This window comes from Seriola lalandi, unplaced genomic scaffold, assembly GCF_002814215.2.
Source record: "Seriola lalandi dorsalis isolate HSWRI2012SDOR001 ecotype SW California unplaced genomic scaffold, Sedor1 jcf7180002054591, whole genome shotgun sequence".
Taxonomy (NCBI): domain Eukaryota; kingdom Metazoa; phylum Chordata; class Actinopteri; order Carangiformes; family Carangidae; genus Seriola; species Seriola lalandi.
This window is the reverse complement of record NW_019525144.1, coordinates 674,941-691,088: the sequence shown is the minus strand read 5'-3', so window position 1 is coordinate 691,088 and position 16,148 is coordinate 674,941. Positions and strand designations below refer to the sequence as shown.

General features: G+C 44.1%; 1 protein-coding gene across 1 annotated transcript in view; it reads right to left on the bottom strand.

The window, feature by feature from the left end:
* Positions 1-619: 619 nt before the first annotated feature.
* grin2bb (glutamate receptor, ionotropic, N-methyl D-aspartate 2B, genome duplicate b) overlaps positions 620-16,148 on the bottom strand; it is a 40,684-nt gene continuing 25,155 nt past the window's right edge. The window contains exons 10-13 of the mRNA XM_023419067.2: positions 13,405-13,565; positions 11,347-11,534; positions 6,598-6,836; positions 620-3,327 (exon numbers count right to left, since the gene is read on the bottom strand). Of these exons, the coding sequence (XP_023274835.2) occupies positions 919-3,327; positions 6,598-6,836; positions 11,347-11,534; positions 13,405-13,565 (2,997 nt within the window). The 3' untranslated portion in view covers positions 620-918. The remainder of the gene's footprint in view (positions 3,328-6,597; positions 6,837-11,346; positions 11,535-13,404; positions 13,566-16,148) is intronic.

Below are 16,148 nucleotides of genomic sequence, written 5' to 3'. Positions count from 1 at the left end.
AAAAACGAGAGGAAATGGCAAATCAGTATGATGATGTTGCTTCTGCAGCTGAAAGAAAAACCTTCTTTGCAAATTTATAAGTACATACAATGTACTCAGCAAGTCATGCCTTTCACATACACTTCACAGCACTCAAAAGTAAGAAAAGTAAAAAAAGCAAACATGAATAATTAATAGCAAAGAAGAGTCCAAATTACAGGAACTTCAAAAAGATCCAAACTGACAACCGGTGTACCAGCCTCCTGTAATATTGGTAAGCTAAGAAAGAATTAACATCATACAAATATGTAACATGAACTATTTAAATAAATAAATAAAAATTTAAAAACAATCCAAACTGATCATCATTAAACACTAGAATAATATTCAATAATATTATTAACATTATCAATACAATTATTATTAGTTTACCCTGTTACTTCAACAGAAGTGTTGATTTCTCATTCATGATTGTATTTCCGTTGCTAAACAAAATGTTTGTTTTGGTGTTAAGGAACTGCAGGAGGGAGGGAAAGACAATGAGCATGTGACGAGAGCAGAGACTGGAGATTTTATTTCACTTTTTTCCCCTCCATCCCTCCCTCCCTCCCTCCATCCCTCCCTCCCTTCCTATCTTTCCATGAGCGTCGGAGCAGCACCAGAATCCTCTCTTCTCATTAAAAACTTGCGTCCCGCCGGACTTCACCACAGCTTAGCCTGCAGTGGCCTCTGTGCATCGTCCAAATTCTTTCCATTTAGTGGAGTGAGACCAACACGCACTGTATCGTGTCTCCTCATTCTCTTCACACAGAGAGGTCATCAGCCTGAGCCGTTTCTCTCTTCTTTTTTTTTTGCCTCTGTATGTTTCTCTCCGTCCGCCTCCTTTTCTTCACCCACTTCATCTTCCCTCTCTCTCTCTTTCTTCCTCCGTCTTCACCCTCAGACGTCTGACTCAATGCTGGAGAGCTTTTCATAAACATGTCCATTGCTGGCACCGTTGAAGGGTCTCTGTCCCTGCCCCAAACCTAACGTGTCCCTGCCCCCAGGCAGTAGCTTGTTGCCCCCGTGGTGGTTCCCCATGGGCCCTCCCACCCCGCCCAGACACAGCTCTTTGGGGAACCTGGGGGCCACATTGGAGATCACCCCAGCTGTGGCGGACGCAGGCAAATAGGAAGTTGCTCCCATGGAGCCGCGGAAGTCCCCTCCTCCTCGGCTGTTGTTGAGAAGTTGCTGCTGCTGCTGCTGTTGCTGCGTCTGTGGCTTTTTGATGTAGTACGGTTTGGCACCGTGTAATAGACACTGGTCGTCGCCGAAGGTTGGGATGAAGGGGTTCTGGTTCACCTTATCTGGGTAGAGAGATTTAGACAAGGAGTAAGTCCCGGCCCCTCTGCTACCACCACCACCACCACCACCACAGCCCCCACCTCCCATCATAGCTCTATCTCTGTCCCTCAGGTCTCTCTCCCCCACCGACCGCCGATGCAACCCACCTTCGCCTCCTCGGAACAAACTGAAGGAGGAGCCTCCTTTCGCCCTGTCGCCACCTATTCCCCCAAACATGGGGGACTCCCTGTCGCCTGCATACCTCTCAAACATTTGAGCATAAGGGCTGGGGCCCTCCATGAAGCGGTCTTTGTCTTTCAAGCTCACACTTCGGGGTTGGGGACACTGCCCCCCAATGCCCCCGCCAGCCCCTCCCATGCGGCCTGCCCCCTCCCTCTGCAGGTCCACAAATGTGTCATACGAATGTTGCCTCCTTAACACCCTCCCACCCGGCCCTAGCTTCCTGCGCTGTGCCTGAGTTTGTGTTTGGCTGGGTCCTACGCTACTCTTCCCTCCCGGGAACATCATGTTATTATCCTCGCTGATGTTGTAAAGGTTGCTCGGCTGCATCTTACAGGAGTCGCAGCGTTTGCAGGAAGCGGAGCTGGGGCGACTGCTGCTCCCCCCAACTCCGCTAGCTGGGCACGTGCCGCCGCCTCCTCCTACACCTCCGCCGTGGTGACACACACTGTGGCAGTTACGACACTCCCAGTCACCGCCGGCTATGCCCCCCCCTCCTAGCCCAGAAACCCCCTTCTCCCAGCAGGTGTGGGCCTGCTGTCCTGCTGACACCGAGCCCATCCCACCTTTACACTCTGGCTTCTTGCCTTTACCTTTGAGGAAGTCTTCCACAGGCACTAGGCTTTTACAGATACCACCACCGCTACCACCGCCCACACCGCTTCCTCCACTTCCACCCTCTTGCTCCCACTTGGCCTTGCCCTCCTTGGAGCGGAACTGGTCCGCATAGAAATCCCTCAGGTTCTCTTTGTCTTTGCGGAATAAGTAAGGTGAAGAATTACCCCCTCCTCCTCCCCTCTTCCGCTCCAGGGGAGGTGAGACCGTGCGGTGTGCCAGGGGCCCGTGGGGGAAGTGGTGGTGGACGGTGTGGTGGTGGGGTCTCCTCCTGAGGCCGCTCAGCTCTATCTCGTCCTGCTCCCGTCTGCACTTGGCCGAGGCTGGCCTCTTTTTCAGGCTGTCCCTGTACTGTTTACGCCGCTTGGCGTTGCCCTCCAGGTTGCCGTAGGTGACAGTGTGGGTGGAGATATCCGATACATCAGAGCGAATGTTCCCATCGTCACCCCCTGAGCCTCCCCCGCCCCCACCACAGTACCTGTCATGACCCCCGATGAGCCCTGTGCTGGATGCGCCTCCTTTGAAAGAAAACCTGCCGTACACATTGTTTCCCTTGAACCCACCCTGATTGGAATCCGCAGGGGTGTGGCCAGCGATCAGGTCAAATTTATTGGTATTCCTGTGAGTCATGGATGGGCGGGGCTGGGTTGTAAAGATGGGCGCTACCCCTCCCCCTAAACTGTCACAATCGAACATGCCCCCCTCCAACGAGCTAGCGCTGCCTAAACTACGCGGCCTATTAGGCGGGGGGCCGGACATACCCAGAGCCGAGGCCGGGTGGTGGTGCCGGTAATGGTCCTGGTACAGGTTGCTGTCCTTCAGGGGCAAGTTGCCAAAAGTTCTCTCCACCTCGCTGATGTAGTCACTGAACATGTTGTCCTCTGGCATGTAAGGAGGCGCAGACTTGCAGTCTACAGGGTGACCTACCAGGCTGCGCCGGTGCTCCTGGATATCATAGATAGCCGACTCACGGCCGCTGTGGCTGTACTCCAGAGCGGCGTGCGGAGAGCCATTAATGCCTGGGACGGCGGTCATATCCTTGGCAGTGCGGAGCAACCGCAGGATGTTGGAGTGGGTGTTGTTCATGTTCTTCTTCATGGTGGCCGAAGGTGAGTCTATGGTTGACTTGTTTTCCTCAATTTGTACCCCATGGATGCAGCTGTAGATACCCTGGAGTGTGACAATTAGAGGAAAAGGGAGGTAGAAAGAGAAAAAGAGGGTGAGACAGGCCATGGGAGGAAGAAAGAAGAAGAAGAACGAGAGTGGTAGAGTATGAAGCTCGAGTGAGAGATAAACAACAGAAGAACTCGTGGCAGTAGTAAGGAGTCAAGAACCAGAACGGATTTAATGATAGAGAGACGGAGCCAGACACCAGACACATAAACAGACAGAGAGAGAGAGAGAGAGAGAGGCAAACAGAGACAGACAGAGGCAGAGAGAGGTTAATGCATCGTCATGTTCTCTTTGACCACCCTCTTGTTTACACACTATTTAACAGTAATAGGGGCTGAGTTCATAAATGACTTTTCTCAGGGGAACAGCATGGACCCTCACAGCTGCTGCTCAGCACTCCACCTCAGACACAGAGAACTGAGCGAGAGGGGAATGAGCATATCGAAGCCTTGATTGATAACACAAGGGAGGCAGTAAACTCGTGGTTTTGACCACCAATCAATAGGTTTAATCAATGTCATTTAAATTCAGCTGACACTGGTGCCACTGGCTTTCTACATCACAAGTGTTTTGCTTGTTTTCCTTTCATAAAAAAAACATTGTCAAGGGACTGGATCACTTGGTAAAAGTTTGTTGGACTTTTCTGAGACACGGACATTAACAATCTATTTAAAATGTGATTAACCACCAGTATTTGTGTATTTGTTTTGGTTGGTTGGCAAAAGCAGGATCTTCCAGCAAGGGGAAAGCCATTGCCAGTGAAGTCAAACAAGCGTGTTCAAATGAGGGCTGAGGGAATCTGTGGTCGAGGCGACAGCCAAATCCGAAAGGTCGAGGACACACTACCCACCAGGCAGCGCGCGGGCCAACGTTCCTCAAAGGCGTCAACTTGTCAGAAACAGTTTCTGTCTCTCTTAGTCACTTTCCCCGTCACAGAGTTACATTCATGAATCTGAATCCTCAACCCTCCTTTTCTTTTATGCCTCCATTCTCTCTTTGTGTCTTTTTTATCTCCGTTTCCGGGCGCTCAGGTGAGCGGCAGCCGCTCCAATGGGATTGTCTTTATCTCTCTACATCTATAGCTACTATGGCTGCTGTGGAAGGTAATGGAACAGAGGTTACCGGCACGCCGCTGTGTCTATTCTTTTCTACTCTGCCTTTGTCCTGCAACTGGTTCTATTCTTTGTCATTACTCTTGCTAACTGATCTCTTTTTCCTTCCTCTGTATCTTATTAGCCCTTTGTAGTCTCATTGCTTGTCCATCCTTACACCTCCTATATACTGTATATGAACTACAATTTTATTGAATGCTTCACTATCTTTAATATTTTTTCTTTCTCTCACTGCAACCTCAGTGTTAAACAAGGCAGTGGAAGTGTATAAAAGATATCTGGCTTTGTGACCCCTCTTGAGTTACACAACCACTCTTGAAAATGTGTCTGCACTAAAAGTGGATGAAGTAAAATCAAGCACATTAGACCTAAGAGTGAATCTTGAAGCTACCCTGCAAAAAACAAAAACTGCTTATGTTTTACATAAAAAGTATCACAGTTTCAGAAGCTACAAAGACAGAGGGAGATTGCTGCCAATTCAACAAAGATGAAAATTCAGTGTGTTTTTTGTGAAGTGTTCAAGGTCAGATGTCTTGTTGTGTCAGGTTAGTCTGAGCAGGTGTAAACCAAATGACATTACAATTTGAAACACCTTCAGCCTTTTCTCAGGGAAATAATAACTGAGACAATTTGCATGTAACAACAACCCCCCCCCCCCCCCCCCCGCCCCCTTAAAAGGTAACATTATGCAAATGAAGTACACCTCAAGCAATTATTTATAAGGACCCAAACAGCCTGCATCAATAACACTGGGGCACCTTGTTAAGGGACCCATCTGAGCAGAGTCGTAACTACGCTGAGATGAGCTCATCGACATCCACCAACACACCTTCAGGTCAGCAGCTGAGAATGTGCAGCATAGTAAGTAGCTTTTATTTCAGCAGCACTGAGCTGATAAACAGTTGATTTTCTCAAAGACAGTTGTCTGCGATTTTAAGTGAGGCTTGCATATCAACCAGCTGGTCTATTTCTCTGTCAATCAACATATTGATAAGCCAGGTGCTTACACTTTTCCTTGTGGGCATCAAAGTTTTGTTTTTTTTCCCACTCCCCTTAATGTGGAAAGAGGCTGTAAAGAGTTCCTTAAAAAGTTACCTGTGTTACTAATTGGTCACGATGCTTTTGTAAACTATTCACATTTAGGCGACTCTTGTCATAGTTTGACTTAGTAAAAGCTGAGTAAGAAGTTAAGCTGTCAGTACGCTTCTATTGACGTGCTCATTGGATGGTCAAACAGCGTCTGAAACCCCCTTACCCCACTGCTGTGCTTGTCAGTTGTTGCAACTTTCCAAAATGGCCAATTCAAAAATGACGTTCACATCACGCAGCGATTGTCCAGGTGTGTGGAGGTGAAAAAGTGAGACAAGAGTGTTGGGCTTCTGTCACTTTCTGAGTGTAAAAACACTGTCAAAAAAACGTGAGCTGGTATCCTCATATTTAACCGATTACAGCGTATCCCCCCTCACTATGACAACGGGCTTGACTTCAAGTGTGGCTGTTTTTGTAACAGCTGTGAACACTACACACAAGAACTAATTTGTTTCGAGAGCAGTGCCACCTAAATGTTGCAGTTAATCAGATTTTGCCTATATTATCTATTTATTGTGAGTCTGTTGTAAGATCATAGCTGCAGTCAGTTACACACAGACTTACTAACTTATTCTACACATATAGAATCTATCAGAAATCTTAAATATGATCAAAATACAATCAGAAATACAATTATCCACATCAAATATTTCCTCATTGTTAAATAATTATTTGAAATTAATAAGCAACTATAAAGGAACAGAAATGAAAGTAGGACAAAATGTAGCTTTGCTTACTTTGCTTATTGTAAGACTCAGAGTTGGAAAGCATGGTGCCTAAACTAAAACTGACTGGAAGTATATTATAAACATTGGAATTGTCAATAAACAATTGAGACACAGTTTTGAGGATCTTTTACATGACACAGGATGCTCGTGACTTGTGTTTTCTTGTTTAACAACTGCCTGGGCTAAAAAAGCCACAGGTAAGTCAGGTGAGTCATCAAATGCCCCTGACTGACTCGATACAACTCAACCAGAGCCAGTGGTTTTAAAACAACCACTCCTATGATCTTTCTGTCAGGAGGACAAAGGTCAGACCTAAAATAAAACACAAACACACTCACTCTGCTAATGGAGAAGGTGACCCCGGGCTTTCCGGAGCATACGCCCATGAAGCAGAAGCGCAGTTGCCAGTAGAACAAATGTTCACAGATGAAGGTGATGAATGACAGAACCATGGCAGCCCCAAGCATGTAGAAGACCCCCGCCATGTTGTCCACGTCTAGCTGGCTGCTCATCACCTCGTTCTTCTCATTGTGGCAGATGCCTGTCAGCCACAGGGCCTCCAACTCCTCCATCTCACCTGGAGGAAGGAGAGACACATGGACCCAGGTTACTGTATCGATGTGTTTGTTGATGTTACTGTTTGTGTCCTGCACACTTGGATGGGTTTGCCCGTAGGTGTCTGACCATGTAAGTGTGAGTACAAAAAGAGAGGACACATTTTTCGGATGGGGAGTTGATGCCAAAAACAGCTCAGGTCTAATGTACGTGCAACAAATGTCATGTTGCATTATTTTGACTCGCCCCCCCGGAGGATCATCCTCATTAAGGATTGCTTATGCAAGGCTAAACCTTTTTGTTGTTGTGGGAAATAAAACAACAGCCTGCTGGGACTTGACATTCCTCAGGGAGGAAGTGCACGTGATCATGTGACGAGCGTTTCCGCCCCTAACATGTGTCCCCCTCAGTTCCACATCCCTGGGAGGGGTTGCTTAGGGGGGAGGACACGTCCAGAGAGATTTGTTTGATCTGAACGAATGGTCTGTTTTTTGTGTGTGTGTCTATGTGAGATCAAGAGGGTACATATTTTCCTAAGGCTTTCATAACACTGTTTTGTGTATGGATGTTTGTGCAGATGTTTGTGCAGATGAGTGTGTGTGACTCCAACAGATGTTAACTAGTTTTCACCAGGACTTTCTTACTTACATGAAGCTTCATGAGAGAAAAGAAAGTACAAAGTGTGCGTGGCAGTCTTACAATGACTGTCAGTTGCTATCATGTTGATGGGCACCAAACAGGAAGCCATTAAAGGGACAAAAACATATAATCTGGAATCTAGACTGAGGTGTCTTACTTACATACATTTATTTTGTTCATAACAGAAATATTTCAACATTTTGTGAAAACGCTCTTTCACTCACGGTCTGTGAGTTAAAAGAGAATATTGATACCATTCTCATGTCTCAGAGCTGGAACCAGGAGGCGATTAGCTTAGCTTAGCATAAAGACTGAAAGCAGGGGGCAACAGCTAGTCTGGCTCTGTCCAAAGTTAAAATTAAAACCAGCAAATTACATGAAATGACTTCTTCATTCCAACCATACAGAAACAGAAAGGTATAACTGATCATTTTTGGTTTTAGGAGGAGTTAGGTGCTGGAACTATTTCTAGACGGACACTTATCTTTAAATTCAACACTTCTGTGTGGTGTCTCTGGCTAGAGAATGGATTTTTCACTGAGCACACACCAAGGAAAGAGTGGGGTCTCTGGACAGCCTCAGTGGTATCACACCTGTCAACATCACTGCGACAACAAGAGTCCAGGCCCTTTTAACTAAGAATAGGTTACAGCATGTAAAACCATAACTTGTCACTTATACACTTCTATCTGTGCATGGATGAAACTAAAGAGGTATAATGTGTGGCATGGAGCCAAGCTAAGTGATTCCCCTGTTTCCAGTCTTTATGCTAGGCTAAGCTAACGGCCTCTAGTCACCAGGTCCAGTCTTAATGCAAAGACATGAGAATGCACAATAAGTGTATTTGCTAAAATGCTGTACTATTCCTTTAAAAATATATATATTTTTTAGTGATAGCTGCATTTCAAAGGACAGAAATGAAAGTGCCTGTCTTGTGGAGCCATTATTGTTGTCATTAGTAACACTCGTGCTTTTCAGTACCATGACACATCAAAATGTCTGCTGTTTAATAAATAAATAAATAAATAAAGAAAAAACATAAAGAAAATAGCAAAAAGCACAGATGCCCGTTTTCAGATCAGCCCCAGGGAACCCAAGTATCCCACTCGACATCTTCAAAACCGAGGGTGTGACCAGCAGATTGGTTCTCATTTAAAACTGGTTCCAATGTGTTCAGGTCCCACCTCTTCTGACAGTATTGATAGGTGTTGGAGAATAAGGAATAAAGAGGTAGAATAAAACCTTTTGTGGCTCCACAAGGAGCTGCATGAACGTGCTGCGGCGCTGGTTGACTCTGAATACGACAAGTTTGAAAATGAAGAAACTCTGGAGGTGTGAAGTTAGAAAGAAGTGAGCTTACCAGACCACAGTCGCTCGCTCCTCATCTCTGCTTGAGGCTCGCGGCTAGCTAGCATAACACGCCCAAATTTCCGACTGACTTCCAACTGTCAACAGTAGAGTTGCATTGTGGGTAATGTAGGTGCCAGATTTTGACAAGGAAGAGCAATGCGTGGAATAAATCTTTTTTTTAAACTGTCCATCATGAGCCCAACAGCGTTATAGGAATACAATGCTGGAATACATCAGTGGAATATGTGTCAAGTGTTAGTAGATCCAGTTTACGTCATAAGAAAGACATTTCCATCACCTACCTGAGGCGTGGCTGCGTTGTAGCTAAATGGATAGAATTATTTAAAACAAGCAAAAGTGGAAGAACTAAAGGATGGACAATGACACGTCATGTTTCACCTGGAAGTTGATGTTAATAACAAAAACAGGCCAATTGTGTGTGTCAGAGCTCAGTGCTCCAGCATGTTTTCTTTTTGGTCACTTGTAATAATAATAATAATCCATCTTGGTGGTTAGTCAGTGCAGTTTGACCAGGTCTTATTGCGACAAGCAGTCCAGTGTACGCATCTGTCCGTGGTGGAGATGTTCATTGAATGTAATGGTTGTGTGGTGAAAGTGGTTGTGATTCAGTCTTGACAATATGTGACATACAGTATGCTTTTATAGCCTATACAATAGATACATGTGCAGGCTCCTGTAATGTCATTTACCTAAAGAAAACACATTAAAGTCGTGAGCCTGACATGTCATGTTGTGTTTCGTAAAACCTTAGAAAATGTTCTGAGTAACCTCTGACTGTAAAAGTGACTTGCCACCTTTGACTATGACTGGCTGTAAAGTCTTGTCTCTAACAGACGTACTGTGCCCCAAATACCTGTGACATACTGTGCACTAAATTCCTGCAGCCTGAGGAGAAATGTCCCTCCACTGCATCATCCCCAAACATCAAGGACTCCTGCCAGTAGTTTGTAGCCAGGCCTTGATTAAAAAAAAAAAAAAAAAGGGTGCAAAGTTTGTATTTTTACCATGTGCCTAAACCACCTCAACTGGCTCAATCCTCTCATCATGAAGAAGCTTCAGCCTGAGGCCCGAGCCCTCATGCTTTACTAAACTCGTCAATCTCTCAGAGTGACGCCTGACTCCCTGCTGGCTTCTCTCGGTCACTACCAAAACACACAAAAACAGCTGGAGTTCAAAACAAAACCTGACCTGCAAATTGAGACACCTGCTCTGTGGCGCATACAATATCCCTTGTTACAGCCAGTGTCATCAGTGTTGCTTTCTACTTGCTGTACAATGATGGGACACAGACCCAGAATCCAACCTCTCTCTTACATAAATACTGATATTATATGATCCTGGTGTAGTCCTGGTGAGAGATACTGCTACCACAGTGTTGAATTGATAAGCTGGTGTCACTGTGCTAAAGTAATCATTTTTACAAAGACAAATGTGCTGGTCGTGACCACTCCTGCGCTGCTTGCACATCACTTATCAGCCAGTGGATGTGGTAAAAGGGTTAAAATATTTATGCACTTTCCTAAATCGTAGACTGAGCTTTGCAGCTTTTATGTCTGCATCTTCTGTGGTGGCTTACTGGCTGTCAGAAAGATCATCCCACAATTCTACACTAATCTAAACCTGGAGGGGATTTTACTTACTTAATATGTCAAAGTAATTTGTGACCAAGAGTGAAAACAAATTGATCCAGACTGTAAATATGAGCATGTGTTTCATACCAGAAAGTTCATAAACACTCTCAAATCCTATCATTGACAAATTGGACAGACTTCTCTTGATGAGATGCCACAGTATAGACCAAGTAAGAACAAATTTAAGGTTTCCCAGTTGAATTTATTAGTATACTACCCAAGTCTGTCAGTCCGTGGATCCTGCTCCTGAAATCCATGTGACAGAAATATGTCAATCACAGCAGGCTAACAATATGCAGAGGCTTCAACATTTCAGCACTCATCTCGTCCACAGAATTCATTCTAGCTATCTTCAGTTAAGGTCAATGTTTCCCTGTCCCTGCCCAAACAGCCTTTACAATGTGCCGCCTGAATCTCCTGAGTGACCAAATTTACCAACTCCTTCCACTCTCAAACTTTCACTTCCACACCTATAGCAGCTGCCTCTTTTCAGGCCTGCCGGTCCCTCGCTGTCGATTAAGGGCTGCAGTCTGACAGCCTGGCTCAGGAGACCTCACTTGCTGCTGAGGTCTCCACCGGTAAGTTGGTGGGTTATCACCATAACAAGCAGCGACCGCCTCCTTAGTCACAGCTCTCTTAAAGCCACCTCAATGACTCCAACCTTCCTACACTGATGAGAGTATAGCTTAATCTAACAGTGATGCAACACTGAAGGGAAGTTATGTTTTCTTTATACTGAGTCAAATTAGGGCTATGAGAGCAATTTCTATTTATCTGTCTGGTTGTCCTTTAATATGGCTGTTACAACATTACACCTCCTCTGTGTGTTGTTTAGGGCCTGTCTATGGGATTATAAAATAGGACACCATTTAACAACATTATCTAATTTACCATCTCCAAACAGCATGAGGATGGCAAGATCCACAGCTCGTTTCCAGCCTGAGTCCTTCTGGATGGCGATGCCATAGCCGGTGGAGGCGAACACCTTGCCGCTCCCGATGGTGACCAGCTTACAGCCCTCGTCTCTGCCTGCCATGTAGTTCAGCACTGCAGCGTCGTAGATGAAGGCGTCCAGTTTGCTGCAGGGCACAAGGGAAGGAAAACGTTTCACACAGTGTGATGGAACCTGTGGTACCGACAATTATACAGTGAGTGTGTACGAGTGTGCTCAGAATCGCTTCCTCATTCACTCATTCACTATTCCTATTCATTTATATACTATATACTTATGAATCACCAGATTTTGTGTCGCTTAAGTGTAGTGTCGATGGCTTTCTTGGAAAGTTGCCTGGTAAGAACGATTTGATTTGGTACTAATGTCTAGGTGATGATCATTCAAATTTTACACAACGCGTTCTGAGACAGTTATATTAGTTAATTTAGGTGGTTGCGTTGAGTTGTAAGAATCGCTCCATTTAAACCAAAGTAAATGTTCATTCATCAATCGTTTACTATTGGAAACTGTATTCTGGAGTCACGTTGAATTATATGCTTTCCTGTGCACATTTCTGCATGTTCAGCGGACCTGCTGTGCATTGACTAAAACACTTGAGGATACACTATCTTAGAACTTAATTGGAATTAATTAATTGGAAGTGTACCAATTGAACTCCTTCTCTACTTTAGCTATGATTTATGACAAATTGCATTGGATTGCTCTTTCAAGGAAAATTACAAGGAAATTGTTAGAAATTTATGGGCCCAAATAATAAAGTTTTAGTAGGCAAAAAAGTGCAATGTGGGAATTCTTTAGGGAAGGGTAGTGTGCATCCACTGAGGTATTTCACTTAGAATTCAGACAGTCTGATATGATGTCAGAAAGGAAATAAAGGGCATCAGGTATTTTGGATATAATTCTGGACTATACCATTCTATTCAACTCTATTCCTGGGTGTCCTGTGGCATTGTATAGCAAAGATGGGGCGCCTTACCTGAAACAAAGACAACCTTCGCTGACATCATGAATAAATAATAATTTTCTGTGAAATTAAACATTAATCTTCAAGGCAAAAGAGCAGCAGCACTATTTCACACACAGCAAATGCCATACTTTTAACGAGATTGACTGTTTCACAAAACTCTATAAAAAAAACATCTTGTTGATTAGCTTTCAACCACATCTCATGGCCTTCCTAAGCAGACGGAGTTGCTCAGTAGTCATAGAGATGGTTTTGGTGTTGGAGTTTCAGTCATGAGGTAAAACCTTAAACCATCTCCATGACAACTGAGCAACTCCATCCAATAAGGAAAGCCACAAATGTGGTCAAAAGCTTCAGAAACAACAAGTAAGTTGGACCTTGTGTTGAATTTTGTTTGTGTCAGGATCTGGGTGTTTTACCGACTGAGCTAAAACTGACCTTTCTTGGAGCGTTCACCCTGTGTTCTATTCTTTTCTATCCATATCAGTCCTGAGTGAGTCAATAGATAAATTAACACGACAGGCTCCAGCCTGGTGACAAACCATCATCAAACGGAGCCTCAGGGCTCCCCAGGCCTCTGTGGTCATTCAGCTCAAACTCTCACAAAACACCAGTGGTACATCACTGCTTTTTATTCTTAATTCTTCTGCATAGGTTGAAGGAAACATTGGGAGACAGGGGAGAGAGAGAGAGTTAAGAGGTAGGGAAGATATTAGATAGCTCTCTCTGCCACAGAGACTGAATATTAGCTAGCTTTCACATCAACCACAGTCTAGGCTGCTATTCTGAGCACCAGAGGCAGGCAGATACACAGCTCCACCGGCTGCCCACCCACATTGCCCAGAATGCTCCCTCTTCCTCTGTCTCCCTCTCCTTAATCCTTCATCATCTTTCCTCTGTATTGCATCAGTACAGGACCTCACAGCTCCATAACACTGTCTCATTTCTCCCTGCTGAGATCCTTTCAACTCCCTCCTTCCTTACAGCCCCCATCTGTCTCTCCATCCTCCCCTCTATCTCTCTTCCTCACCCGGTCTTCAGACTGTACAGGGCTTCATCTACATTCTTCTGGTGGAAACTGGTCATGTAGGCATGCATGTCCCGGTAGTTGTTGCGGATGTTGCGCTCTGTACTCCCATTGGGCACCGTGCCGAACCGGAACGGCGGTGAGAATTCGTTCGGCTTCTGGAACTGTGGTGGGTTTTCCGGAAAAGAAACCACACAGAGAAAATAACAGAGGAGTGCTCATTAGCATGGAAAAGGCACTGAGCCACATCAAATAGCCTGCAATGCACTGCTGAGCAGGAGCTCAATAGACAGACAAACACAAGTGAATGTCGAACACATTTAGACAAACTTGTACTGTACACCAGATCAAGTTCAAAATAATGATCCACCATGCAGATCAGATGCAAAAAAATGCTGAAACAAGTAGTCTAGGGCTGCAATGAATGATCATTTTCATTACTGATTAATCAATATAATTTCTCAATTAACTGGTTGTTTGTACCATGTCAGAACTAGAATTACCGCCTTACAGTTGTATGCCTCCAACAAGTCAAGTTGCTGTTTACATCCATGTCTGTCCAGACTGATATACTGTAATATATGTAGTGATGACTTTTCAGCCCAGCAGCACAGACGATCTATACAATCACCACAGTTTCAAGGTGGGCAGCCGAGATTAATGTCACCGATTCAGTATCCAACCAAATGTGAAATATGGTCACAATCTCCCCTCTCTCCCCTTCTGCTCCTGACTTGCAGTGTTGAATAATGACCAGAAAAGTGTTTTTGCAGAACATAATGATGTCGCAGTGAATCTGACCTTGGACCTTTTGGATATAAAATGTCATTGATTCATCACTTTATCTTGTCACAATTAATGTATGCATTTTTTGAGTTATGGCCAAAAAATGTGTTTTGTAAGGTCACAGTGACCTTGACCTTTGACCTTTGACCTTTGACCACCAAATTCTAATCAGTTCGTCCTTGAGTCCAAGTGAAAATTTGTGCTAAATTTGAAGAAATCCCCTCAAGGTGTTCCTGGGATGTCGCATTCATGAGAATGGGACGGAAAGACAGATAACGCAGTCCAGAGACATAATGACTGTCACATAAAGAAGTGACAAATGTTCATCATCATTTCCAAACACCTCTGTTCTCTGTAACGACACAAAACCAAAAGACATTCAGTTTACAAACATAAGACAAAGAATCAGTAAGAGGAGGCTGGAACTGGGTAATATTTAGCATTTTGGCATTGGTGCTTAAAAAAATACTTTCAATCTATTAATCAATTATCAAAATAGCAGCTGATAAATTTTCTTCTGATCAACTAATTGTTTCAACTTAGTCAAAGCTTAGTCAATCCATGACAAGTTGATAATTATTTAGTAATTTAAGTTAATCATTTAACAAAAAAACAACATTTTCAGGTCCCAGCTTCTCAAATGTGGTGACAGAAGTTTCCTGTTGCAGCTGATAGTTTATTGCTTATTGTGACAACAACTATACTAAAGATTAGCATCATGCCATTTGCAATCCTTAACGTGTGTTGTTTTCCTCCTAAACACAAATATGTGGATGTTAAAGCTGGAGTGCGAGACTTTTAAATATAAATTAACGTCCGTTACATTCAAGCCTTTGGCAAACAAGTTCACACAAGGCTGGTTAAGCCCGTCAGCACCAGGTAAATCTCTCTGTATTCCATAGTATATCAGAGATTTAAAACTCCTGGCTGTGGCGACTCTCTCACGCTGCGCTCAAGTAGCAATGCTTTACACATCAACCAGCAAGCTGAGGAGGGTTTTTCTGTTGTCCATATGTACATTGTTAAAATATCCAGAGGTTCAATGAAGCACTGGACAGACAGTTGCATTATTTCTTGGATGTTTATTATGTGTTTCCCTTGCAACACAGTACAACATCCTGAAGGTTCCTAGATGAAATACGTGGGTATGAAGCTTCAGATGTTGTAATGTGTTGCTCGGTGAACACATTAAAAGTCCAGGAAACAACATGCGGCTGTCCGGTGGGTACTTGTGTCGAGCCTCCAGATATGTTTCGTGAACATACAGACAACACAACATGGTGTCAGAAGGAGCAAACCGCAGGGACGGAGACAGAGTGGGCTACAGCAGCAAGGAGTATGGCGGAGCTATGGCAGACAAATCTAGGAAGCGTCCAAGAAAAGTTTACCGATGCTCCAGATAAAAACAACTTGGCATTCAGATGAAGGATTACAGTCTAAAAAAGAAAGTGATCAACCTCGAGGATAAACAAGGATTACCATTGGTGTGGCTCTTCCTCGTTGGAGAGCGCTGAAAGAAGGGAAGGGATTTTGCTAAATATTTGGAGTAGGCTTGTCTTGGAGCTGTGGAAATTTCTCTGTATTAAACTATGTTTGTGTAATTACTCTGAGGAAGGTTTTGAAAAAAAGGTTGGGAACCACTGAACTAAACAATTAATAGATTCATCAAAAGAGAGAGAGAGAGAAAAAAAAAAGATTTTCTGTTTTAATAATGACTCCATTTGGTCTTGTTATTTTGTTTAACAGGTGTAGGTTGCTTTAAAATAACAATTAACCTGGATGAATAAAGGTTAAATAAAATAAAATACATAATCAGTCATGAAAATGGTCATTAGTTGCAGCCCTAAATCATGAACTCAAAACCAAGGTATCTACTCGTCCAAAATAAGACTCACATTGCGTACTTCCACACACCTGCTCCTCCGCCCCACAACCCCTCACATTGCACTGAATTCACACCT